Here is a 19,795-nt window from a genome sequence, read left to right as displayed (position 1 = left end):
AAATTCAACTCCCCCCACCATCTGGGGCTGCTGCCTTCAAGGTTGTGATGTGGTCTAGTGGCCAAGTGCACGAGTTCTGAAGCCGCATGGTCCTAGGCTCTCATCTCTGCCCTGCTATATTATTGAGCACCTACTGCTATGTCCCCATCTCCTGCAAAATGCTGGGTAGATACATGACTACTTGGGAACCTCAGGCAAGCTCTTTTACAGATGGGACCCTTATTTTCCTTCTCTGTGTTTAAGGATTCACAGATATGGTCTGAGTCCAGTGCTCTGCCCAGCGTCTGGTGCCCAGTGAGTCTCATTAATGGGAGTTTTTTTTTATTTTAAATCAGGATTGTCAGTCCCCTATCTGGGTGCCCACAACATTCTGAACATCCACATCCTAGCACTTGCCTTGTTGGAAACTGCCTGGAGCTCCATAGGGGCAGGTCTGTCTTTTTTTAAAAAAAATAATCTATGTAACCACCAGCTGGGAGATGGCTACATGGGTGGTCTTTGGGGTTCTGGGGAAATTCCATCCCAGAAGAGTTCTTGGAGCCTCTTCCAACGGAGGAGGAGTAATTCCAGGTAGGTCTTAGCCCAGGGGCCTCTGGGCAGGATCCAAGGAAGGGCTGGAGGATCTGGCCAGCAAAGCTCCCAGAAAACATGCTTCAGTCCCCTCCATCCCTGGTTGTGGCCTCTGTCTGCCACCAATTTGCTATGGGATTTTGTGCAAAGATTCTCTCCTCTCTGGGCCTCAGTTTCCCCAGCTATCATTCGGGAAGCCTGGTCCCGTCCCCCTGGAGAGATGTGGGCACGGTGGAGGTAATGTAGGAATGAGAAACCCTCCAGAAACTCAAGTACCATCCGTGCTTGTGTGGGCACAGCCACCTGGAGGTGCAGGGCAGGGGCAACGGTCTTGCTTCCCATCAGGGCTCCACTCCGGTCCAGTCCCCCCTCCCTTCCCGGTTGGCTCTCCCTCCCTCCGTCCCTCCCTCCCTGCCATCACGGAGCGCTGGCTCCCAGCATGCCGCGCGCTGCTGACAGCCTTATAAATAGTCGCCTTTGCAGGCGGCCAGTGAGGACGGGCAGGGCAAGCACTGGCCCCGGCGACCACCCGCACCCCTCCCCCAGGTCAGTGTGTGCCCGGGTGTGTGCCTCTGCACGTGTCGGGGGGAGCGCCCCTGCGGGGACTGGGGGAGCCGCACACACCTGAGGGGTGCGTGTTTGTGTGTGTCAGGGTATCCTCGGGGTTTGCACGGCTGTGTGTTTGTATCCCTGGATGTGATCCGTGTGCATCTATATTCCCCAGGCTCTGCTCTGGGTATTTGTGCCACACTGTGTGTGCCCTTGTGGATGGGTGTGTGTCTGTGATGCCCTCCCTCCCAGCCTCTGTGACAGTCTCCCCTTTGTCCCGCAAGTACTCCTGGGGCTCCAAGTCCCTGCCCTTGGCACATCCCAGCTGGGTCCCGGGGAAGGGAAGCTGTGACCTGACTCTCGGCCCCAGGACCTGGGTAAGGGCAGCCTAGGTGATGGGAGGAGCTATCCTGTCATGTCATTTTGAGTGCTGGAGGGACAGAAAGCCCCCCGGATGTTTGGCCCCCTGCCCCAGCCTTCTGAAAGGACAGGAGCTCTGTGGGAGCCCTGGAGCCAGCCCATGGGGCCTTTCCTAAGGGCTGCTCAGCTGCCTACCTAGGACTCTTCAGTAGCAGCAGGACAGGGCCTGGGGGTAAAGGCCCAGAGAGGGGACACCAGCTGCCCAAGGTCACACAGCTGAGTGACAGAGTTGGGATTTGAACGCTAGCTGGTTGCCAACCACTGGGAAGTCTGCTCTTGGTCAGGAGCTGGGAACCCTGGGTTTTGTCCTGGTCTTGTGTTGTGATTGAGGTTAAGTCGCTGTCCCTTTGGGCCTCTACTTCCCAGGCCCCTGGGCAGACCACTCAGTCATACTGGGAGTCCTGATCTGGGGGCCTTATAAGGCCCGGGTGCAGAGCCCGTAACCCAACTCTGTCCTGGTCCCCTGGCCTCTGTGAGGACTCCTCACGACCCAAGTTATTTTGGACCAAGGAGTGGCAGGTGCCAGGAGGACAGAGGGGCTTATGTTACCAGGAGGGGGCGGGGCAGGGTGGGGTTGAGGCCACTTCTGCAGGCTGTCTCTGGCCTGGGGGACCCTCTCCCTCCCCTGCCACCTGCAGAGGGGTGTTGGCAGTTCCTACCCTTCCTTAAGCACACTCAGCAGGAAAGAGGCTGTAACTCATGACCCACAAATGGTGGGATGGTCAGCAAAGCTGACCGAAGAACCAAGTGGGTGCCAGGCCCAGGGCAGCAGAAAACGCAGCCTCAAGCATGACCCCAGCCAGGCCCTGGAGCCAGTCTCTCCTCCTCTCCGAGCCTTCCTTCCCTCCCAAGATGACTGTGAGGATGGAGTGAGGCCCCCAGCCCTCTGCTCTGCCAGGGCCAGGGCCAGCCTGGTGGGAACAGGCCTGCAGTACAACAGAGAGGCCCCATCCAGTGTGGCATGTGTGATGCTGTTGGACAGTCAGAGGAGGCACCTGCCAGTGTGGGAGTGGAGGGCAGGGTCCAGGAGGGCTTCCTGAAAGAGGTAACACCTGAACTGGGTCCTAAACAATAGCATCCTGGGGAAGGGCATCCAGGTATTAGGTGCAACATCAGCTGGGACCTGGAGGGGGAACACAGCCCCAGTGGGCGAGGGAACTCTAAGCAGTTCAGGTGGCGGCTGATAAGGCTGCAGAGGGTGGTGGAGGCCGGGTTGCTGGGTCCGGTCAGCTATGTTATGTTAGGGTTTACTTGGGGAGCTGAGGGGGCCACACATGGACGGATTTTAAGCCCGGGAGTGATGTGGTCTGATGCTTGTCAGAAAAGTCCTGCAGAGTGCCTGGTTGGGTATGGAGACAGGGAGGCCCATGCGAGGCTAGGGCAGTGGCCAGTTCCCCTGCTTGGAACAAGAAAGTGGTGGTGAGGACACAGACTAGGGAGAAGTTCAGGAGCAGGAGGGTTGGGATGTGCGTGTGTTGGGTGGAGGTGGGTGGGGAAAGGGTGTTCGTGCTGACCAGGGCCTCTGAGGGTGATGGGGTGTGATGCTGGGGGCTGTTCCGGGTCTGGGGGTCTGCAGGGCCTCTGGGCCTGTCCGGGGCCATAGACACATGGGGCTGGGGAGAGAGACCTGGGCTGGCTGGTCAGGGATGGTGGCCTGGGAACCTGAAGCCAACAGTGAGAGTGGAGTAGGGGCCCAGGGTAGGGGGTCTCAGGCAGAAGGAATGCTAGCCAGGGGTTGAAGGTCAAAGGTGAAAGCAAAAGTGACTCTGATGGTTGCTGGCGGCCTTGGGGAGGGCTGGTGGGTGCGGAGTAAAGAAGTAGGGGCCAAAGATGTGTCTCAGCAACTCAGAAGAGACTAATGGGAAGGGGAGGTGGAGGGAGGCCCTGGGCGGGGGTGGGGGTGGGGTGTATGGAAGCGGGGCAGGTCCCAGGAGGGGTTGGGGTTGATTTACACGCTGAGGGGAAGGTGGGGGCAGTGGAGCAAGGTCCTCAGGTGGGGAGGGGCAAGGGCATGTGCAGGTGGGAGTTGGGCCTGCGCAGGGGTGAGGACCTGGGTCCCCCCTTGGTTGAGAACTGGACCGACTGTGGCCCCGTGAGTGGCCCCGCAGCTTTCTCCCTCTCAGGCCTCTGTCCCTTTGAGCATCCTCCTCGGAACCCCATCCCAGGTGTAGCTCCCCTCCCACCTTCCCGCCTCCCGGCAGCTTTCCTCCCTGCCCTGGGGAGCGTTGTCAAGGTGTCGGGCAGACGCAGGACCCAGGGCTTATTTGCCTTGCAAGGGAAGCAGCTCTGAAGCTGTTTCCACCCCTCAGGGCTGCCTTCCTCTTCAAGCTCCAGCTACGAAGGGAAGAGGTGGATGGGAGGGGGCTTCTGCTCCTCTGTGACAGGTGAGGCAGTGGAAGCACACAGAGGAAAGGTGGCTCTGCCAAGATCTCCCAGCCTCCTGGGCCTTCCCTGTCCCCAGCGGCCCCCTCTGCCCTCAGAGGGCGCGTCAGGGCCTGGCCACACCGCGTGGCTTGGCGGGAGCAGAGGCAGAGTGGGGAGAACCCCTCACCCGCCCCACCTGTGCCCTTGTCTTGCAGAACGCTGACTCGGCTCCCCAGACCTCGGCAGGATGGAAGGTATGGAGGCTCCTCTCCTTTCCTGCTCACAGCCTGGGCCTCAGTGTCCCCATCTGTTAAGGGGGTGTGCTTTCAGGAGACACTCGGGAGGGTTTGGAGGTAGCTCTGGGGCTGCCAGAAGGGGCCTGTTTGGGAGCCTCCAGCATCCTCCTCAGACCTCTTGCCGGATATGCCAGCTCCAAGATTAATTTTAGAAGGGATGAGGCCTCCCTGAGGCTCCTGAGGGCCCCACAGCACACTTCCTACACTGGTATTTATAGAGCTGAATCTCTGGCTCTTTCTGGAGTGGGGGCGGCTCTGGTGAGGAGAGGCCTGCCCTGTGGAGAGGCCCCAAGAGTGCAAATGCCAAGGCTAACAAGGACACATTCCTGCCCCTCTCTGGGACCTGTGGGGGTGGGTCTTGAGGATGTCTTGGGCCCCCCTGACTCCTATGGGCAGAGGCCTGGAGGGAGACATGCGCAGAGCCCAGCTGGCCCGCCTCCTGGCAGCACCACCCATCCCATCCCTGGCGCTGGGCCTCGGCCTGGGTAGCTCTTAAAGGAGCCCAGCCGGCCTGGCTGCTGCTGTCTGAGGCCGGCAGTCATCCTTCCCACCCCCGGGGCTTGAACATCAGCTGCCACTGGGCTGTGGCCTCCCCCACACCCAGGGTTGTGCCTGTTGCAAGGCAGAAGACGATGGGAGCCCACAGAAGTCATTCTGACAGCTTTTCTAGGTCTCCAGCCCCACAGCTGGGAGGGTCCCCGGGAGCCACTAGCTCACCTCCCCACTGGGAGTAGGGACTTCTTGCCTAAGGGCATCCAGTTAGGTCCTCCTTCCCTGAGAAGTGGGAAGAGGCCCCGGGCCCCAGTTCCAGTTCTGGCATCCCTGGAGCAGGCCCCTGCCTCTCTAGGCTCAGTTTCCCTCTGTCTGGTGGGGCTGTGGTCTTGCTGAATTGCAAGGGCTGGCAAGGCAGAGGTTGAAATGTAAGCTTACCTCCCTCTCCGGGCAAGGATTCCGCATACCCACCACAGCCCTCTTCCCCGGCAACTGTCTCCAGGGCAACACATATTGTGGTTGCCAGCTCCACACTGGTACCGCCCAGGGAAGGCAGGCAATGGGCAGGCCTAGGGCCTGGGAAGGGAAGGGTAGGGGACACAGCAGAACAAGATCATGGGGGCCTGCTGCTCAGCGAGAGACTCCCGTAGCTTGGAAGACTCTCACGCCAGAGGTGACCCACGGGCCAGCTGCCCCTAGGGAAGGGCCGTGAGGGTTGGCATCCGACCCCTGAGAGTCACCCTCACAGACTGTGCTGAGCCGGTAGCCTCCAGGCCTTTGTCCCTGTGGGTTCTCAGTCTGGAACATCCTCTTCTCCCTGACCTGTCCTGGTCTCTGGGTTTTCCTCGCACCACTATCCCTCACTCTGGGCTGTGACTCATCTGCCTTTCTGACAGGAGCATGAGCCACGTCTGTCTCTCTGCCTGAAGCCCAGCACAGGCCTGGAACTCCAGAGGTGCTTCTGGCTCTTTGTCCAGTGACTCACTGAGCTCTGCTCCCTTTTCTCTCCCACAGAGAAGCTGAAGAAAACCAAGATCATTTTTGTGGTGGGTGAGTCCAAGGCGGACGGGTGTGGCAGTAAGCAGGGAGGGGCTTCAAGGCCCCAGTGGGAGCCTGGGCCCGGGGCTGCACCCTGAGCTCTGCCCCTGCTTCGCTGGGGGGCCCGGGCAGACCCTGTCCCTGCTGGGGCCCCATTTTTCGGGGCTTCTGAATGGGTGGGCGCTTGCAGGCGGGCCCGGCTCGGGGAAGGGCACCCAGTGTGAGAAGATTGTCCAGAAGTACGGCTACACCCACCTCTCCACCGGGGACCTCCTGCGGGCCGAGGTCAGCTCGGGCTCGGCCAGGGGCAAGATGCTGTCGGAAATCATGGAGAAGGGGCAGCTGGTGCCACTGGTGAGTGGGCCCCGGCTGGGTGTGGGTCACGGGGTGATGGTGGCCCTGAATGGACCACAGCCAGCAAAGCCCATGACACACTGGCAAGGCTGGCTATGACCTTCCCTGGCTCTGAACCCTCCTGTGGGTCCCCATTGCCCTCGGCAGAAAATTCCTTCTGGAAGCTCCCAAGAGTCTCCAGAATCTACCCTGCCGACCCCTCCACCTTCCACCACCCTGGCATTTCTGTCCCCTCAAACTAATCACATTCCTTCCTGCCTAGAATGTTCTTTCCTCTCAGCTTTCAGATCTTGCTGACTCCTCAGATTTGGGCTAAGACCCCCAACTTTATACTCCAATAGCCCCCCACTTCCTTGCCCATGCTTGTAAACTGAAAAATCAACTGTGTGATTATCTGTCCCCTTAGCGGACTGTGAGTTTGCTGAGGGCAGGGAAGGTCTTCTTTATTCACAGCTATGTCCTCAGGGCCCCAGACAGGAGCTGGCTGAGAGGAGGGGCTCCGTCAATATTACTGAGTGAATGAATGAATGATTCAATCAATAGATCGAGTCTTCACAGTTCAGAGAAGGTTTCCTGGAGAGGGGTTGGGGAAACCTGTGTTAGGGCAGAGAGCACTTCTGGCTGTGGGGCAGCACGCAGAGCCCTAGGAGGGGTGGAGAAGAGGGGCTCATAGCCCTCCCCTTCTCCTGCTGTGCCCCCAGGAGACAGTACTGGACATGCTCCGAGACGCCATGGTGGCCAAGGTAGATACTTCCAAAGGCTTCCTGATCGACGGCTACCCCCGGGAGGTGCAGCAGGGAGAAGAGTTTGAGCGGAGGGTAAGGCACAGCTCGGTGGGTGGGTGGCCTTTGGGAGCTGTGATGTGGGGGCAGCCAGGCAGCGGCTGCTGTGATGGGCAGAGAGAGTTTTTGGCAGAGAGAGGGAGAGACAGACTAATGCAGGGGAGTGGGTAAGGAGGGGTACCAAGGAAGTCTTTCTAGAAATCTAGAGGAAAATGTGTAGAAGAGGAGGCACCAGGCTGGGGAGCTCACAAAACTGGCCTCAGGTTTCAGCTCAGCTGTTTGAGGCCTTGGCCAGTCATCGTGCCTCTCTGAACCCTCAGTGTCCCCAACTGCAAAATGGGGAGATACAGTCCACAGCTGCCTTGAGGGGCAGCACGGGGGTTAGAGAGAATGCACCTTTTAAAAGTGGGGTTTGGTACCCCATAAACACATGGTCAGAGGGGCAGGGAACAGTATGGACAGAGCTGGAAGGGTCAGGCTGGTGTGGAAAGGACAGAATCTGTGGGGCAGGGCAACTGGGGGTGATGTGGGAGAGGGAGGCTCAGGCCAGGCTGGAGGCCTTGAATGCCAAGGAGGAGAGTCTGGTCTTCCAGGCACCACAGGGAGTCTGGCTGGGAAGAGTGGGCCTTGACGATGATGGCTCAGAGCCGCCTGGAATGGGTGTCCCCCAGAAAGACCTGCAGGGTGGGAGCACATCGCCCAAGCACACACATGTCCAGGCACGTGTACCCACGGCATACAAGCACATGTACATGTGCATGTAGGTACAGAGGTACACATGCACATGCATAAGGCCAGAGGCCTATGCACAGATGTACACACGCATCTGGCAATGTACACACACACGTTCATGCAACGCATGTACACAGATATGGTGCATCTGTATACAGGGACCTGCACAGATGCACATACAGACGCAAACCCAGACACACACACCTCTGATGTCACAGACCATGTAGGGGAAACAGATGAAGTGCCTAGGTGGAGACAGAGGTCAGCAAGGGTCAAGGGTACTCTGGCAGTGGGAATGCCTGTGTGGAGGACTGGACAACCCAGTGGGCTGGGGCAGGACAGAGCTCCATCCCCACTGCTAGACTCTGTAAGGTGGGGCCATCTTTGGGCTTCTGTAGCTTTGAGCCTCAATTAGAGGGAGAACACTGTATTTCAAGACCTCAAGAAAGTGTCTTTTCTGATCTAGGCCTCAGTTTTCCTGTCTGTGAAATGGGGATTCCTTCAGGCTGGAAGGCCATGGCCCCTGTGGTCAGATGCTAGGCAGCCCTGACGTACCAGCTGTGTGATATCACCTCAGGCCCTTAGGATCACTCCTAGAAAATGTGGTTAATGAAAGTCCCCATCCCTCCTGGGGCTATTGTAGGCGCTACTGTGGGTGCTGGACTTGGCACAGGGCCCAGCCCTGCCATGGCCTCCAGAGGCCTGGCCACCTGGTTTTTTTGGATCTGAACACCAGGGGGCGCCTTGGCCTCACTGAAGGAGGAATGGTTGGCCTTATTCCTTCCAGCCCTTCCAAGTCTTCCCTGTGGACGAAATGCTGATTCCAATGACAGTGACATTGTTCAGAACCCCCAGAGCTCAGCAGCCCCTGGTCCTTTCATTCAGCCCTTACTACCCAGCTCTGCAGGTGTGAGACGTCTATCTGCCCTCAGGGGCTCTAGGCCTGGCTGGGAGAGGGATGTTAAGTAAATAACCAGAGGCCCTCCTGAGACAAGCTGGAGGCAGAAATAAAGGGGACTGGAAATGCATATCCCAGAGGGCACGGATGGTGGTGGGGGTGGCATCCGCAAAGACTGCCCTAGAGGAGTGAGATTTTAGCTCACATTTGAAGGTGAGCAGTTGGTACTGAGGGAAAGGATTCCTGGCAGAGTTTCCCAGTGTGAGCAAAGGTCTGGCACAGGAGGAAGTAGATGAGAGCCCAGACCACAAACAGTCCATGGATCTGAAGCAAGGAGAGCAAAGAAGCCAGGAGCATGAGATGAGGTGGACAGGGAGGGCAGGGCAGGTCAGTTAAGGAGTTTGGACTTTCTCCTGAGGGCACTGGGGAGCCATGGAAGAGGTTTGAGCAGGGGAGGGACAGCGCAGATTGGTTTTAGGAAGGTCCTTCAGGCTGTCCTGGGAAAGGCCTTGGAGGTCTGAGTGCATCTCAGGTGGGGCCTCAGAAGTGGGAAGATGGGGAGAAGATGGCCCCAGGGGGCAGGAATGGGTCCCCCGTGACTAGTGCCCCACCCGCAGATCGGACAGCCCACGCTGCTGCTGTATGTGGACGCAGGCCCCGAGACCATGACCAAGCGGCTCCTGAAGCGCGGAGAGACCAGTGGACGTGTGGACGACAATGAAGAGACCATCAAGAAGCGTCTGGAGACCTACTACAAGGCCACAGAACCCGTCATCGCCTTCTATGAGAAGCGCGGCATTGTTCGCAAGGTGCGGCCTGGGGGAGCCCTGGGAAACCTGGGTCTTTACCTTGCTTGGCCTCAGATTGCTGTGGCCTCGGGCCAGCCCTCCTGTCCAGGCCTTGGTTTCCCCACTGGTTCGAGGAGGGGCTGCTGTCCACTATGGCTGGGCTCTAGGAGCAAGGCCTGGCCTCTGTGGAGGTCAGCCTCGGTGGACCCGGCCCTCCCCTGCATCCTGCCCTCACGGCCCATCTCCCCACAGGTCAATGCTGAAGGCACCGTGGACAATGTCTTCTCCCAGGTCTGCACCCACCTGGACGCCCTCAAGTAGCAATACTGGAGCCCCTTCCCCAGCTCAGAGCCCTGCCCCACCCTCCTCCTGACTCAAAGCCTTCCCGGCCTGAGCGCAGTGCCTCCACCCTGCCCGGCTGGAGCACAGACAGAGGAAGCTACTTTATCCTGTTTTCATGGACAGCAGAGCACTAAAGGAATTTCCAAGGACATTCAGTTTTAATCCTTTCTCATTGCTTCCATCAGGGCTGATTCACATGGTATAGCTGCCCCAGCCTTGAGTCCCCAGACCCTCACCCTCCCGTTCCTCCTCGGGCCCCGCAGCCCACCTCAGCCAGCACCCCTCCCCTCACTCCAGTGGAAGACCCAGGGCCCTTTCTCACACACGGCGCGCTGGGCCCGGGCTGGCCAGGCCTAGGGAGGCAGGGTGACTGAGGCAGGGTCCTTGCTCTCGGGGACTTGTGGTCAGGTGGAGCAGGGCCTTGGCCTGGGTTGCTCTGCATCCTTGCTGTGTGGTCTTGGCCCTGACTCCACCTCTCTCTGAGCTTATTTTCTGTCCATAGTGCCCGCTGGGGACTGGGCTAGAGCAGGCAGTGTGGGCATGGGCTTTTGGGGGGCTTCCTGGGCAGTGGAGGCAGCACACACCAGCCAGCAGAGTGGGCAGCGAATCGGCCTCCTTGATCCAAGAAGCGCTAAGGGTCTGGACAAGGCATCAGTGTTGAGGGGGGATCATGGTCAGGGCTGCTTCCCTGAAGAGCTGAGACCTGTAGGAAGTCCCACCACATGGCCCTGGATAGGACACAATCTGCCCTTCCTGAGCCCATTTCCAAATCTAAATTACGCTCAGTGCCCCCTCCCTGAAAGTTAGGCCGAGAACACACTAAGTGAAGGATGTGGGCTGTTAGTCACCACGGCCGGTGGGACCAGAGAGCAGCCTCGGGGATGTGAGGGCTGGGGTGCTTTAGGGAGGCCCCAGGATCCCCCAGGGAGAACTATCTTCCTTTTTCTGTTCTCTTTCACTCTTTGACCTCATCACGGAGAAAGTCTCCACTGGTGCTCATGCATCCCTCACACGTGTCCCAGCCCCAGCTGGCTCCCTTTAAAACCACGAGAGCCTTCTGCGGGCCACCCCAGCTGGAGTGAATTCCTTTGTGGGGCTGACTGTGCTCACTGTGTGTCCCCTTCTGTTTATGGCAAGTGTGGCTGATGTTCCATTCACAAGAGTTATTTAAACTTTCCTTTAAAATAAACATATTTAAGTTATAAAAGGTGAGTCTATTGGAAGAAAGCCATGAAATCAATAAATGATAGTACAGGGGAGGTAAGTTCCGGAAGACAGGCGTCACGCAGGTCTGGGCGGGGTGCGGGGTGAAGGCCTCTGCACACACAAACACACACACCTGCACACACACCTTTGCTGAGACTGTCAGGATCAGTGTGAGGATGAGTGGGAAAACACGCCCGAGTTGACGAAGAGTTAGAGAAATCCACCTGACAAAATCATCAGCATCATCTTCACTTTTTCAAAATTACAGCTTCATTAATTCAGGTGTGTTTTCAGTTTATTAAAACCTAAGCTGACACCAACTGTTTACCACAGAATCACTTTATTCATTAAAAAAGACCCTTGAAAACTTAAAACCCCACATTTTCAAGGCTCTGATAACCATCGCCACCCAATCCTTGCCACCACAAACTTTCCTTTGAGGGCTTCCTTCGTGCATATTTGTTCAGCTTTCCGCAGCAACTGCTCTGCTGGCAAGACGGGCTCACAAGCCCCCTGCCTGCTGTGCTGCGGCTCCCAGAATGAGGGCAAACATACTCACAAAACTCCATCTGACCTACTCAACCCAGACCAGCTCTGAGCAGCCCTTTGCACAGAGCTCAGTGGGGTGCCAGGTGGCAGGAGATTCCTTGAGCTGGAGCTCTGTACTGGGGCCTTGAAGATACCTAGGAGTTTGCTTCACCACAAGACAGAGCATGGAAGGGCAGAGGGAACAGAGGTGTAGAGCTGCAGAAGTAGAGAGGACCAGTTGAGTGTGGAAGGGTTGAGGCTGAGGGGTGGAAGTGCAGGCTAGAAGGGGAGCAGTAGCAAGAGATAAGCCTGGTAGGTGGTGGGAGCCAGGCTCTCAGGGCCTTGAATGCTGATCCAAATATCTAGTCTTTCCCATAAAGGTAATGGGAAGCTAAGAGTTTTGTATTTAATTAAAAATTTCAAACAAACTGAAAATTGGAGGAAATAATGTAATGAACACCCATGTACCCATCATCAACATTTAGTAATTGTTTATTTTTTCCTTTATTTTCTTTTTGGTAACTGGTAACATTTTCCCATACTTTCCTCAGGTTTTGTTTTACTTTTGCCAAACTATTTTAAAGTAAGTTACCGATATGAAAAAATTTCACCCCTGAAGTATGACTTCAGTTTGACTCTAATAAACGAGATTTCCCTGTATAACCACAAGTCAGAGGTCCAAGAACACTAAGTTAACAGTATCATTGTGATAGATAATGATCAGTCCACATACAATTTTTCCAAATTGTTCCAAAAATGTGTCTTTGGTCAAACCAGGATGCGATCCAGGAGCACACACTGCATTTGGATGTGATGTCCATTAAAGCTCTTTTAACCTGGAATTTCCTTCCCACTCTTGCTTTGGTATTGGCCTGTGAAGGGACCAGTTGTCCTGCAGAAAATTCCTCCTTATGAATTTGTTGCTTCCTTTTGGTGGTGTTTAACTAGCTCCTCCTTCCCCTGAATTTCTTGTAAACTGCAAATTAGTTGTAGAAGCTTCATAGATTCAGGTGAAGCCTTTGGGGCAGGAATATCAAGTAGGCAAGGCTCAGGAAGGGTTTTAAAACCCCAGGCAAGGGTCAGACCTGCAGCCCTTCTAGCATTAACTTGCACCTGAATCTCCCTGGGGTCTTGTTAAAAAGCAGATTCTGATTCAGCAGGTCTGGTTTGGGCTGGAGGCACCAGCTGCTTGTCGGTGGCTGCCCCTACATTGGGGCGCTCAGAGAGGACCTGCTCTGTGGGGGCGGGAGCCCCAGGAGGGCGTGGGAGGAGGGGGCATCTCTGGCATCAGCATGTGCACATCCTCTAGTGGTGGCCTGAGGTGGGCGTGGCATTGGATCCGAGACAGTAGATCCTGTCACACTCTTCACGTCTCTCAGGACACTCCAGGCCCTGGCTTGTCCCAAGGTGCCAGAATATTCTAACCATCCAAAGGACTGGTGCAATGCCGCTGTAACCTCGAGGTCTCAGAGAGGGAGTCCTCCCAGGTAGGGCCTCAGGGGTGGTGTCCTCAGATGCCCCCCCTTGGACTGCACCCCTAAGTCTTGGCCTCGGGGGCCCTGAGGGCCTGGCCGGAGGCGCTGAAGTGGGAGAGGAAGGAAGCAGGGAGTAGAGGAGGCCAAGGCTGTCGCCTCCCAGCCGCAAGAGGGGCCTCAAGTAAACAGGAAGGCCTGGCGGCTCCACAGTTGGGGAGGTTTGTGGGGGGGGGGCAGAGCCCCCCTGGACATGCGCAGCCTGTGAGCACAAGGCTTCCTTTCTAGCAAGCAGACCCAGAGAGGTTGTGCGGCTTGCCCTAGGTCACACAGCAAGGCAGGGGCACAGGGCTGGACCCTTGCCTGCTTCTCCTGCCTCTGTCCCCTTCCTGGAGTTCTGGTGCAGGGTCTCCTGCTTCTGTTGTCCACCATGGTTCATGGGGTCCCAGGGAGTCTGTCCTCCTCTTGGGCCTCAGTTTCCTTTTCTATGAACTCAGAGCCCCTACAACTCAGAGGTTCTAGAATCCTGGCCCAGCAGAATCCTTCTGCCTTTTAGGTGGTCTTCACGGGTTCTCCAGACCTTGGGCATCAGGTTTTATCAGGAAGGCCAACACTGCTCAGGAGGCAGCAGGTATCAGGACCATTGCTCCGGGAAAGAGAGGGAGACTCTAAGGGACTTTACTCTTCTAGAATGGAGTCTGGTGGGACCACTGGCCTTTGGGGAGCCTTTTCTCCTCTTCAGAGACCCTGTCCCTGGGCTCAGAATGCCTCCAACACACATCCTGGAGACTCAGAATCACGAGCATGAGACCCCAGGCTGTGTAGCCCGGTGGACAAGCCCATTCATTTATCGCATGAGCGCTTACTGAACACCTGTTACGGGCCAGGCGCTACTCTAAGCAATGTAGATTCCCCAGCAAACAAAGCAAGGCCTTTGTCCTCATGGAACTTCTGTTCTAGAGAGGGAGACAGACACAATAAATAATATATAATATGTCAGATGGTGATATGTGCCTGGGGGGCCAATTGCTGATGTGGGGAGAGGGTTATTTTCAATGTGATGGGAGACCCTCACTGAACTTGTGACATTTGATCTGTGACTTAAAGGATGAGGAGCAACTTCTGTGGTTATCTAGGGGGACAGTGTTAAAAGGAGAGGGACTAGCAAGTGCAAAGGCCCTGAGGTGGGCATGTCCTTGGTACCTTTGGAGAATAGCAAAGAGGCCAGCTGGAGTGGAGTAAGCAAGTTGGGGGAAGAGCAGAGGTTGGAGAGGGGACAAAGGAGCCCTGCTGGCCATTTGAGGGGCCCTGACTTTTACACCAAGATGGTTGCCCTTGGAGGGTGCTGAGCAGAGGAAAGATGAAACTTGACTTGGGTTTAATAGACTCCCCATATGGTGTGCAGAATGGGCTGGGAGCAAGGGAGGAAGCAAGGAATCTCAGTGAGGAGGTGACTGCAATATTCTAAGAGGTGCTAGTGGGGACCAGGGTGATGGCTGTGGGGTGGTGGGAACCCCACAAACAGTGGGAATCTGGGGGAGGAGCCAATAAGGATTTGCTATAGGTTGGAGAGGAGTATAACAGGAAGAGTCAAGGTCAAACCTTAAGTCTTGAGCAATGAGAGGAGGGAGCTGGTCTGAGATGGGGAGACTGAGGCTGGGACAGTTGGCAGAGGATGAATAGAGCCCAGTTTCTGACATGTGAAATCTGAGCTGCTTCTTAGGAGCCTGGAGCCTGGGGGCCAGTTCTGGCTGGAGACACAAAGTTGGGAGCCACCAGCATATGGATGGTACTTAAAGCTGTTTAAGTACCCAGAACAGTACTTAAACTCTGATGTGCATATGGATGCCCTGTGGGTATTGATTAAAGGTAGGTTCTGATTCAGCAGGTCTGACGCAGGGCCTAAGAGGAGCTCCCAGGAGATACTATGACTACTTTGAGTAGCAAGCATCTAGCCTTATAGTCTATGGCCTAGACCCAGTGGTGGGCAATGAAATCAAGAGAGTGGCTTGTGATCAGTATTTGAAAGAAAATGGAACAGGATGGATGCACTTCATAAGGGTATATACAGGTTCACAAAATGTTTGTTTCAATTATTTGAGCCTGAGTCCCAGGGTTTGTGCTGGGACACGATGTCATGGTCAAAAAGGTTTAAGAAAACCTGACCTGGGAATGAAGGTAAACAGAGAAGGGAAGAGGCCCGGGGACCAAGCATGGGAGGATGGGGAGGAACCAGTGAGGAGGCAGATAAGGCAACCGGGGAGGTGGGAAGAAAACCAGGACAGAATGTTCGGGAAGCCAAGGGAGGAACTACAGGCCCAGATTTGAAGTCTCCTCTGCTTCTCCTCAGCCTTGTTGTCCTGCTCACCGGCGCCTCAGTTTCCTCCATTGCAAAATGGGGACATAACGGTCCCAGCCGATTAAGGTGGCTGTGAGGTGGCTCTTGGCACGGGGCCCAGCAAGTGTGTGAATGGTGGAGTGATTCTGATTCTTCTCCTGGGCGTTGACCTCCTCCAGGCCAGCAGGCTGCCATCCCATTGCAGAGAGGAAGAAACTAAGACCCAGAATACGGAAAGGTCTGGATTGAAGCCGCAAAGGGCAGAGCCTGGATTCCTTGACTCCCAGTCCAGTGCTCCCTTTCCCCCACACCCACTTTCTCCCTTGCCCCTATGGGTCTGGCCCTGCTTTCTCAACAGCCCCTGGCTCCAGGCCGCTGCTGGAGACGCACCGCCGCCTGAGGGGGGGTCCCTGGGGGCCGCCTAAAATTCCTCTGGTGGCCAGCAGCCAGGGTAGACGTGCTCCATCCCTTCCTGCAGCCCCGGCCTTCCCAGCCAGCCGGGAAGAGGAAGGAGCAGAATTTGAGCATCTGCCCACTGTGGGGTCCAAGCACATGCGCCTGGCCACTGGCCATGTGTCTCTTTGGCGTGTGGATAGGCAGCACCTGAAAACGTCTGTATCAGTCAGAGCCCCAGCAGGAAACAGATGGCACGCTCCAATGGGATAATTTGAGGAGAGTTTAATGAAGAGTCTGTTGACACAGGTGTGGGGAGGGTGGAGGGAAGCCCCAAGGGATGGTGCCGAAGCCCCTGGACTGGCAGCGGCATGGGTCATGACCAACCCCGGCCTGAAGGGCTGTGTGGAGAGGGCCGGGTCACGGCTGTGGCCTTCAGTGGAGAAAGGCCACCGATTTGCAGTGACCGTGCAGGGAAGGAGTAGGAGGAACGAATCCTCTACCTCCTCCTTCCTCTCTCTGAACACGCAGGAGGTGAGGACGGGTCCACTGGAATGGAGTGTGCATCTGGGGGGCAAACAGGAGACAGCTAACCCAAGGTCTGTCCCCGGGACAGGAACCCAGTCCAGGGACTGGCCTCTTACACTGGGGAACGGGAGCAAGTCTCTGTGCCTCAGTTTGCCTACGCTTCCATGGCCCCTGCTCCCACCTTACCTTCCAGGGTACTTCACGCTTTTAGCAAATATATCTCGAGTCAAAGCATCCTGGGCTCTGTGCTGGGGACACAGCGGTGCAGAGGCATCAGAGTCCCGGCCCTTGAGGGGCTTTGAGTAGACTCACTCAGGCTGGGGGTGAGGGTGGGGAGGCTCAGGGTGCTGTGGGAGCTTCGGGGTGACCTCTCCACCCCTCGGAGGTCCCAATCTTCCTTCCTCCACCAGGTCTCTGGGTCAGGGCTCCAGGCCCTCCTGTGCTGCCTGTAGGTTTTCTCTCCCTGGAACGTGTCCTACAAGTTCTTCCTTGTGCCCACGTGCAACCTCCCCTGCTCTCTAGAGAACCCAGTGAGTCTGGTTTACGATGCGGGAGGGGGTGGATTATGCAGCATTAGGGATGTGGAAGCTGGGAGGTTTGAGAAGAGCTTCCTGTGGGGTCCCTGGTACGGCCTCAGAGGCCCCGACACGCATTCTGGATAACAGTCCCTCTCACCCGGTGACACCTGTCCTCTCCCAATTCCGCTCAGGTGGGGGCAGCAGGGAAGGAGCGGAGCTGGAAGCTGGGCAGCCTGTGGGTCTCCAGCTGGGGGTCATTCAAACCTCAGGGAGCCTTGGGTTCCTCCTCTGTCAATGGGGTGACAGCCTGGAGAGGTGGCTGTGAGGATTCGGAGCTGATAAGGTGAACGCCTAGGGCGGGGCAGAGGGAGAGTTCAGCCCTGGGACTGGATTAACTAACTGTCCCTGGGGCACAGACTCTGGGGGGGAGCTGGGGAAACCTCTCAGCCACCCAACCTTCCCCCACGGAAGCCACCCTTTGCCTGGTGGTGCCCACCTTCCCATCTCTGAGGCTGCAGGGAAAGGCAGAAGAGCTTCCTCTCTCGGGGTGGCCCCCTCCGCCCTGTCACGGCCTTCCTGGCCTGCTGGGCTGGGATGGTTCTCCCCTGACCCCACACCCATGCCCGGCCAGGAACTGGCTACAACCTTCCCCCTAATCCCCACCCAAGGAGCCGCACCCGCCCTTCCCGCCCGCCTGCCCGGGTGTCAGCTCCTGCAAGACAAACACCCTCCTGCTCTGCCCTCTGCTCACTCCAGAGGCACCCAGGGCCCAGCCTTCTCTCTTTCCCTGGGCCTCGATTTCTCCATCTGTGACTCAGGTCCAGTATAAAGAGGAAATCCATGCTGTGGGTCCCGCCAGCACACATCAAGATATGTCATCTCAAAGCCGGCTCTGCCAGCACCTTCTGCTCCAGAACCCTCCGTGACTCCCCATGGCCTTCAGGATAAAGTCCTGGCATCCAAGGCCCCCCTCCCAGAGCAGGACCAGAGTCTGCCTCTCCAGGCTTCCTGTCCTCACTACACCCCAGCTTGTCCCATGGTGGTCCAGTCACTTCTTGCCTCTGTGCCTTTGCTTAGTCTGGTCCCCTGCCCAGCCTGCCCTCCTCACCCCTTTTCCTGCCCCACACCCCCAACTCGCCCAGTCTTTCGCAGGCCAGGCCCAAATGCTACCTCCTCTAGGCAGCTCACCCTTTGTCCTCTGAGCTTCTTTGGGCCTGACTCTAGGTGCTATCCATGACCAGCACCATGGCGGGCACAGAGTTGGCACTTACTGTTTGCAAAATGACAAAGGCAGAGTTCTGAGATTGTCTCCCAGGCTCAGGGAACACTGACGGGGGAGCCCTTCCTGAGAGGCAGGCCCAGGGCTCAGCGCTATACTGCCCTGACCCATGGACATCTCACCCATGGACAGCAGCCTGGTGAGGAAGGCATCGTTGTGGCCACTTTCAAACAGGGTGACCGAGGGTGGAGGGCACTTGCTCAAGGTCTCACAGCTCACAGCAAGCAGAGCAGGGATTTGAATCCTGAGCCATCTGACTTCAGAAATGCCATTAAAGTGAGTTCTCCTTTCCTTTGGGGCTGTCTTTTGTCCCTGAAGTTTTTTCCAACCATAGAGAGGGCAGACACAAAGTGTATGGCCCTGGGCATGTCCCCTGTTCTCTCTGGGCACTGAGACCTCAACCCCAGCTGCCATGCTGTGCCAATTTTGGAGTGTTTCTCCCCTCTCGTGGGTCTCAGTTTCCTTGCTTACAAAACAAGGGAATGCCCCTCCAGTGTCACACTTATATAAGACAGCTTAACTGCCTGATGGGACACGTTCAAATTCCAACTCCACCATCTTCTTGGGCCAATTCTCTCACCTCATCAGGCCTCTGTTTCCTCATCTGCAAAATGGGAACAGTGAGTTCACAGAGCTATGAGTTTCACATGAAGCACCTTGGCCAGGACTGGCCCCTGAAATTTCCCCTTGGTGGGCTGTTAGGGTAATTCTTTTCCTCTGCCCCCCAGGGTCTGCTACATGTACCCCACCAGCCAGCCCTGGAGAGGGTGGGATGGGAAGGTAGGGTAAGAGGGGAGACAAGCCTGGAGCCTGGGCCCTCCCACCCCTCTACCTCCCCTCCGCCCCAGGCCCCCCACCCAGCCACAAAGCCCGTGGCACTTCCTCTCCCCGCCTGGCAGGCCGCCTGGCCCAGCCCCTTCTCTAAGGAAGCGCATTTCCTGCCTCCCCGGGCCAGACTGGATGAGCCGGGAGCTCCCCACCGCTGACGGTCAGACCCCAGCCTCCATCTGCCTCCACGGGCCGGGACCGCCGCCGCTGCCACTGCCGTCCACAGAAGCCCAGCTGTCCCTCCCTGCTCATCCCTTGGCCAGTGACCCCCGGCCTGGCCCTGCGCCCCGGTGCCCACTTCTCCTGACCCCTCGGCCACCACCTCAGAAGGCTGGAGCAGGGACGCCATCGCTCCAGCTGCCTGCTCCCCTTGGGTCCCCGCGAGAGCCCAAGCCGGCCCCCGCGCCCGCCTGCCGCCCTCCCCCTGGACACCGGATAAGGCCCAGCGCGCAGACCCCTGGGTGGACAGCATGGACCGTGGCACGCTCCCCCAGGCCGTTGCCCTGCTGCTGGCCATCTGCAGCCTCAGCCCCACAAGTAAGTGTCCAGGGATCCAGGGATCCAGGGTGGGGAGACTCAGCCCCCTGGGCACAGATCAGGCCCCAAGTGTTTCCAGCCTCCTCTCTGTGTCCTGAGCTCATGCTCTGTGGAGCTGTCCTGGGAGGTTTGGACAGCCCAAGGCAGATGCCATAGGGTGACTAACCATCCTGGTTTGGTATGATGAACTTTCAGCCCTGAAAGTCTCAGGCAAACAGGGGTGAGTTATTTACCTAAACCCTGGCCTCTGGCTTCTGCCCTCCCAGCGATGTCTACTTTCTCCCCAGGAAGTCCAGGTCCCAGAGTGCTGTGCAGCCCCAGAGAGTTTCCTGCCCTCTCTGGGCCTTAACATTTCCCATCTGAGGAATGTGTGAGATGGGAGGGCACACTGACTCACTGGGTTCAAATCTCATGTCATTATTTCCTTGAGTGTGATCTTGTGGGATTGCCTTCGGGTCTCTGAGCCAAGTGGGGTTGGTAACAGAACTCCCTCTGGAGCTGCTGGGAAGGTCAGTGGTGAGGCAATGCTTGTAGAGAGCCCTC

General features: G+C 57.1%; 2 protein-coding genes across 3 annotated transcripts in view; both read left to right on the top strand.

Moving 5' to 3' along the window:
* Positions 1-1,031: 1,031 nt before the first annotated feature.
* Positions 1,032-9,776, top strand: AK1 (adenylate kinase 1). The gene is made up of 7 exons (XM_010951161.3): positions 1,032-1,116; positions 4,119-4,157; positions 5,706-5,741; positions 5,920-6,083; positions 6,785-6,901; positions 9,113-9,304; positions 9,536-9,776. The coding sequence occupies exons 2-7, from the start codon at positions 4,151-4,153 to the stop codon at positions 9,602-9,604; spliced, it is 585 nt and encodes a 194-aa protein (XP_010949463.1). The 5' UTR covers positions 1,032-1,116; positions 4,119-4,150; the 3' UTR covers positions 9,605-9,776.
* Positions 9,777-18,813: 9,037 nt separating this feature from the next.
* Positions 18,814-19,795, top strand: part of ENG (endoglin) — a 28,819-nt gene continuing 27,837 nt past the window's right edge. The window contains exon 1 of one of the 2 annotated variants that reach the window (XM_045513838.2): positions 18,814-19,252. In XM_045513838.2, the coding sequence (XP_045369794.1) occupies positions 19,186-19,252 (67 nt within the window). In that variant the 5' untranslated portion in view covers positions 18,814-19,185. The remainder of the gene's footprint in view (positions 19,253-19,795) is intronic. The other variant, XM_010951159.3, reaches the window with a different exon arrangement.

Source organism: Camelus bactrianus, chromosome 4 (assembly GCF_048773025.1).
Source record: "Camelus bactrianus isolate YW-2024 breed Bactrian camel chromosome 4, ASM4877302v1, whole genome shotgun sequence".
Lineage (NCBI taxonomy): Eukaryota > Metazoa > Chordata > Mammalia > Artiodactyla > Camelidae > Camelus > Camelus bactrianus.
This window is presented reverse-complemented; position numbering and strand designations above follow the sequence as displayed.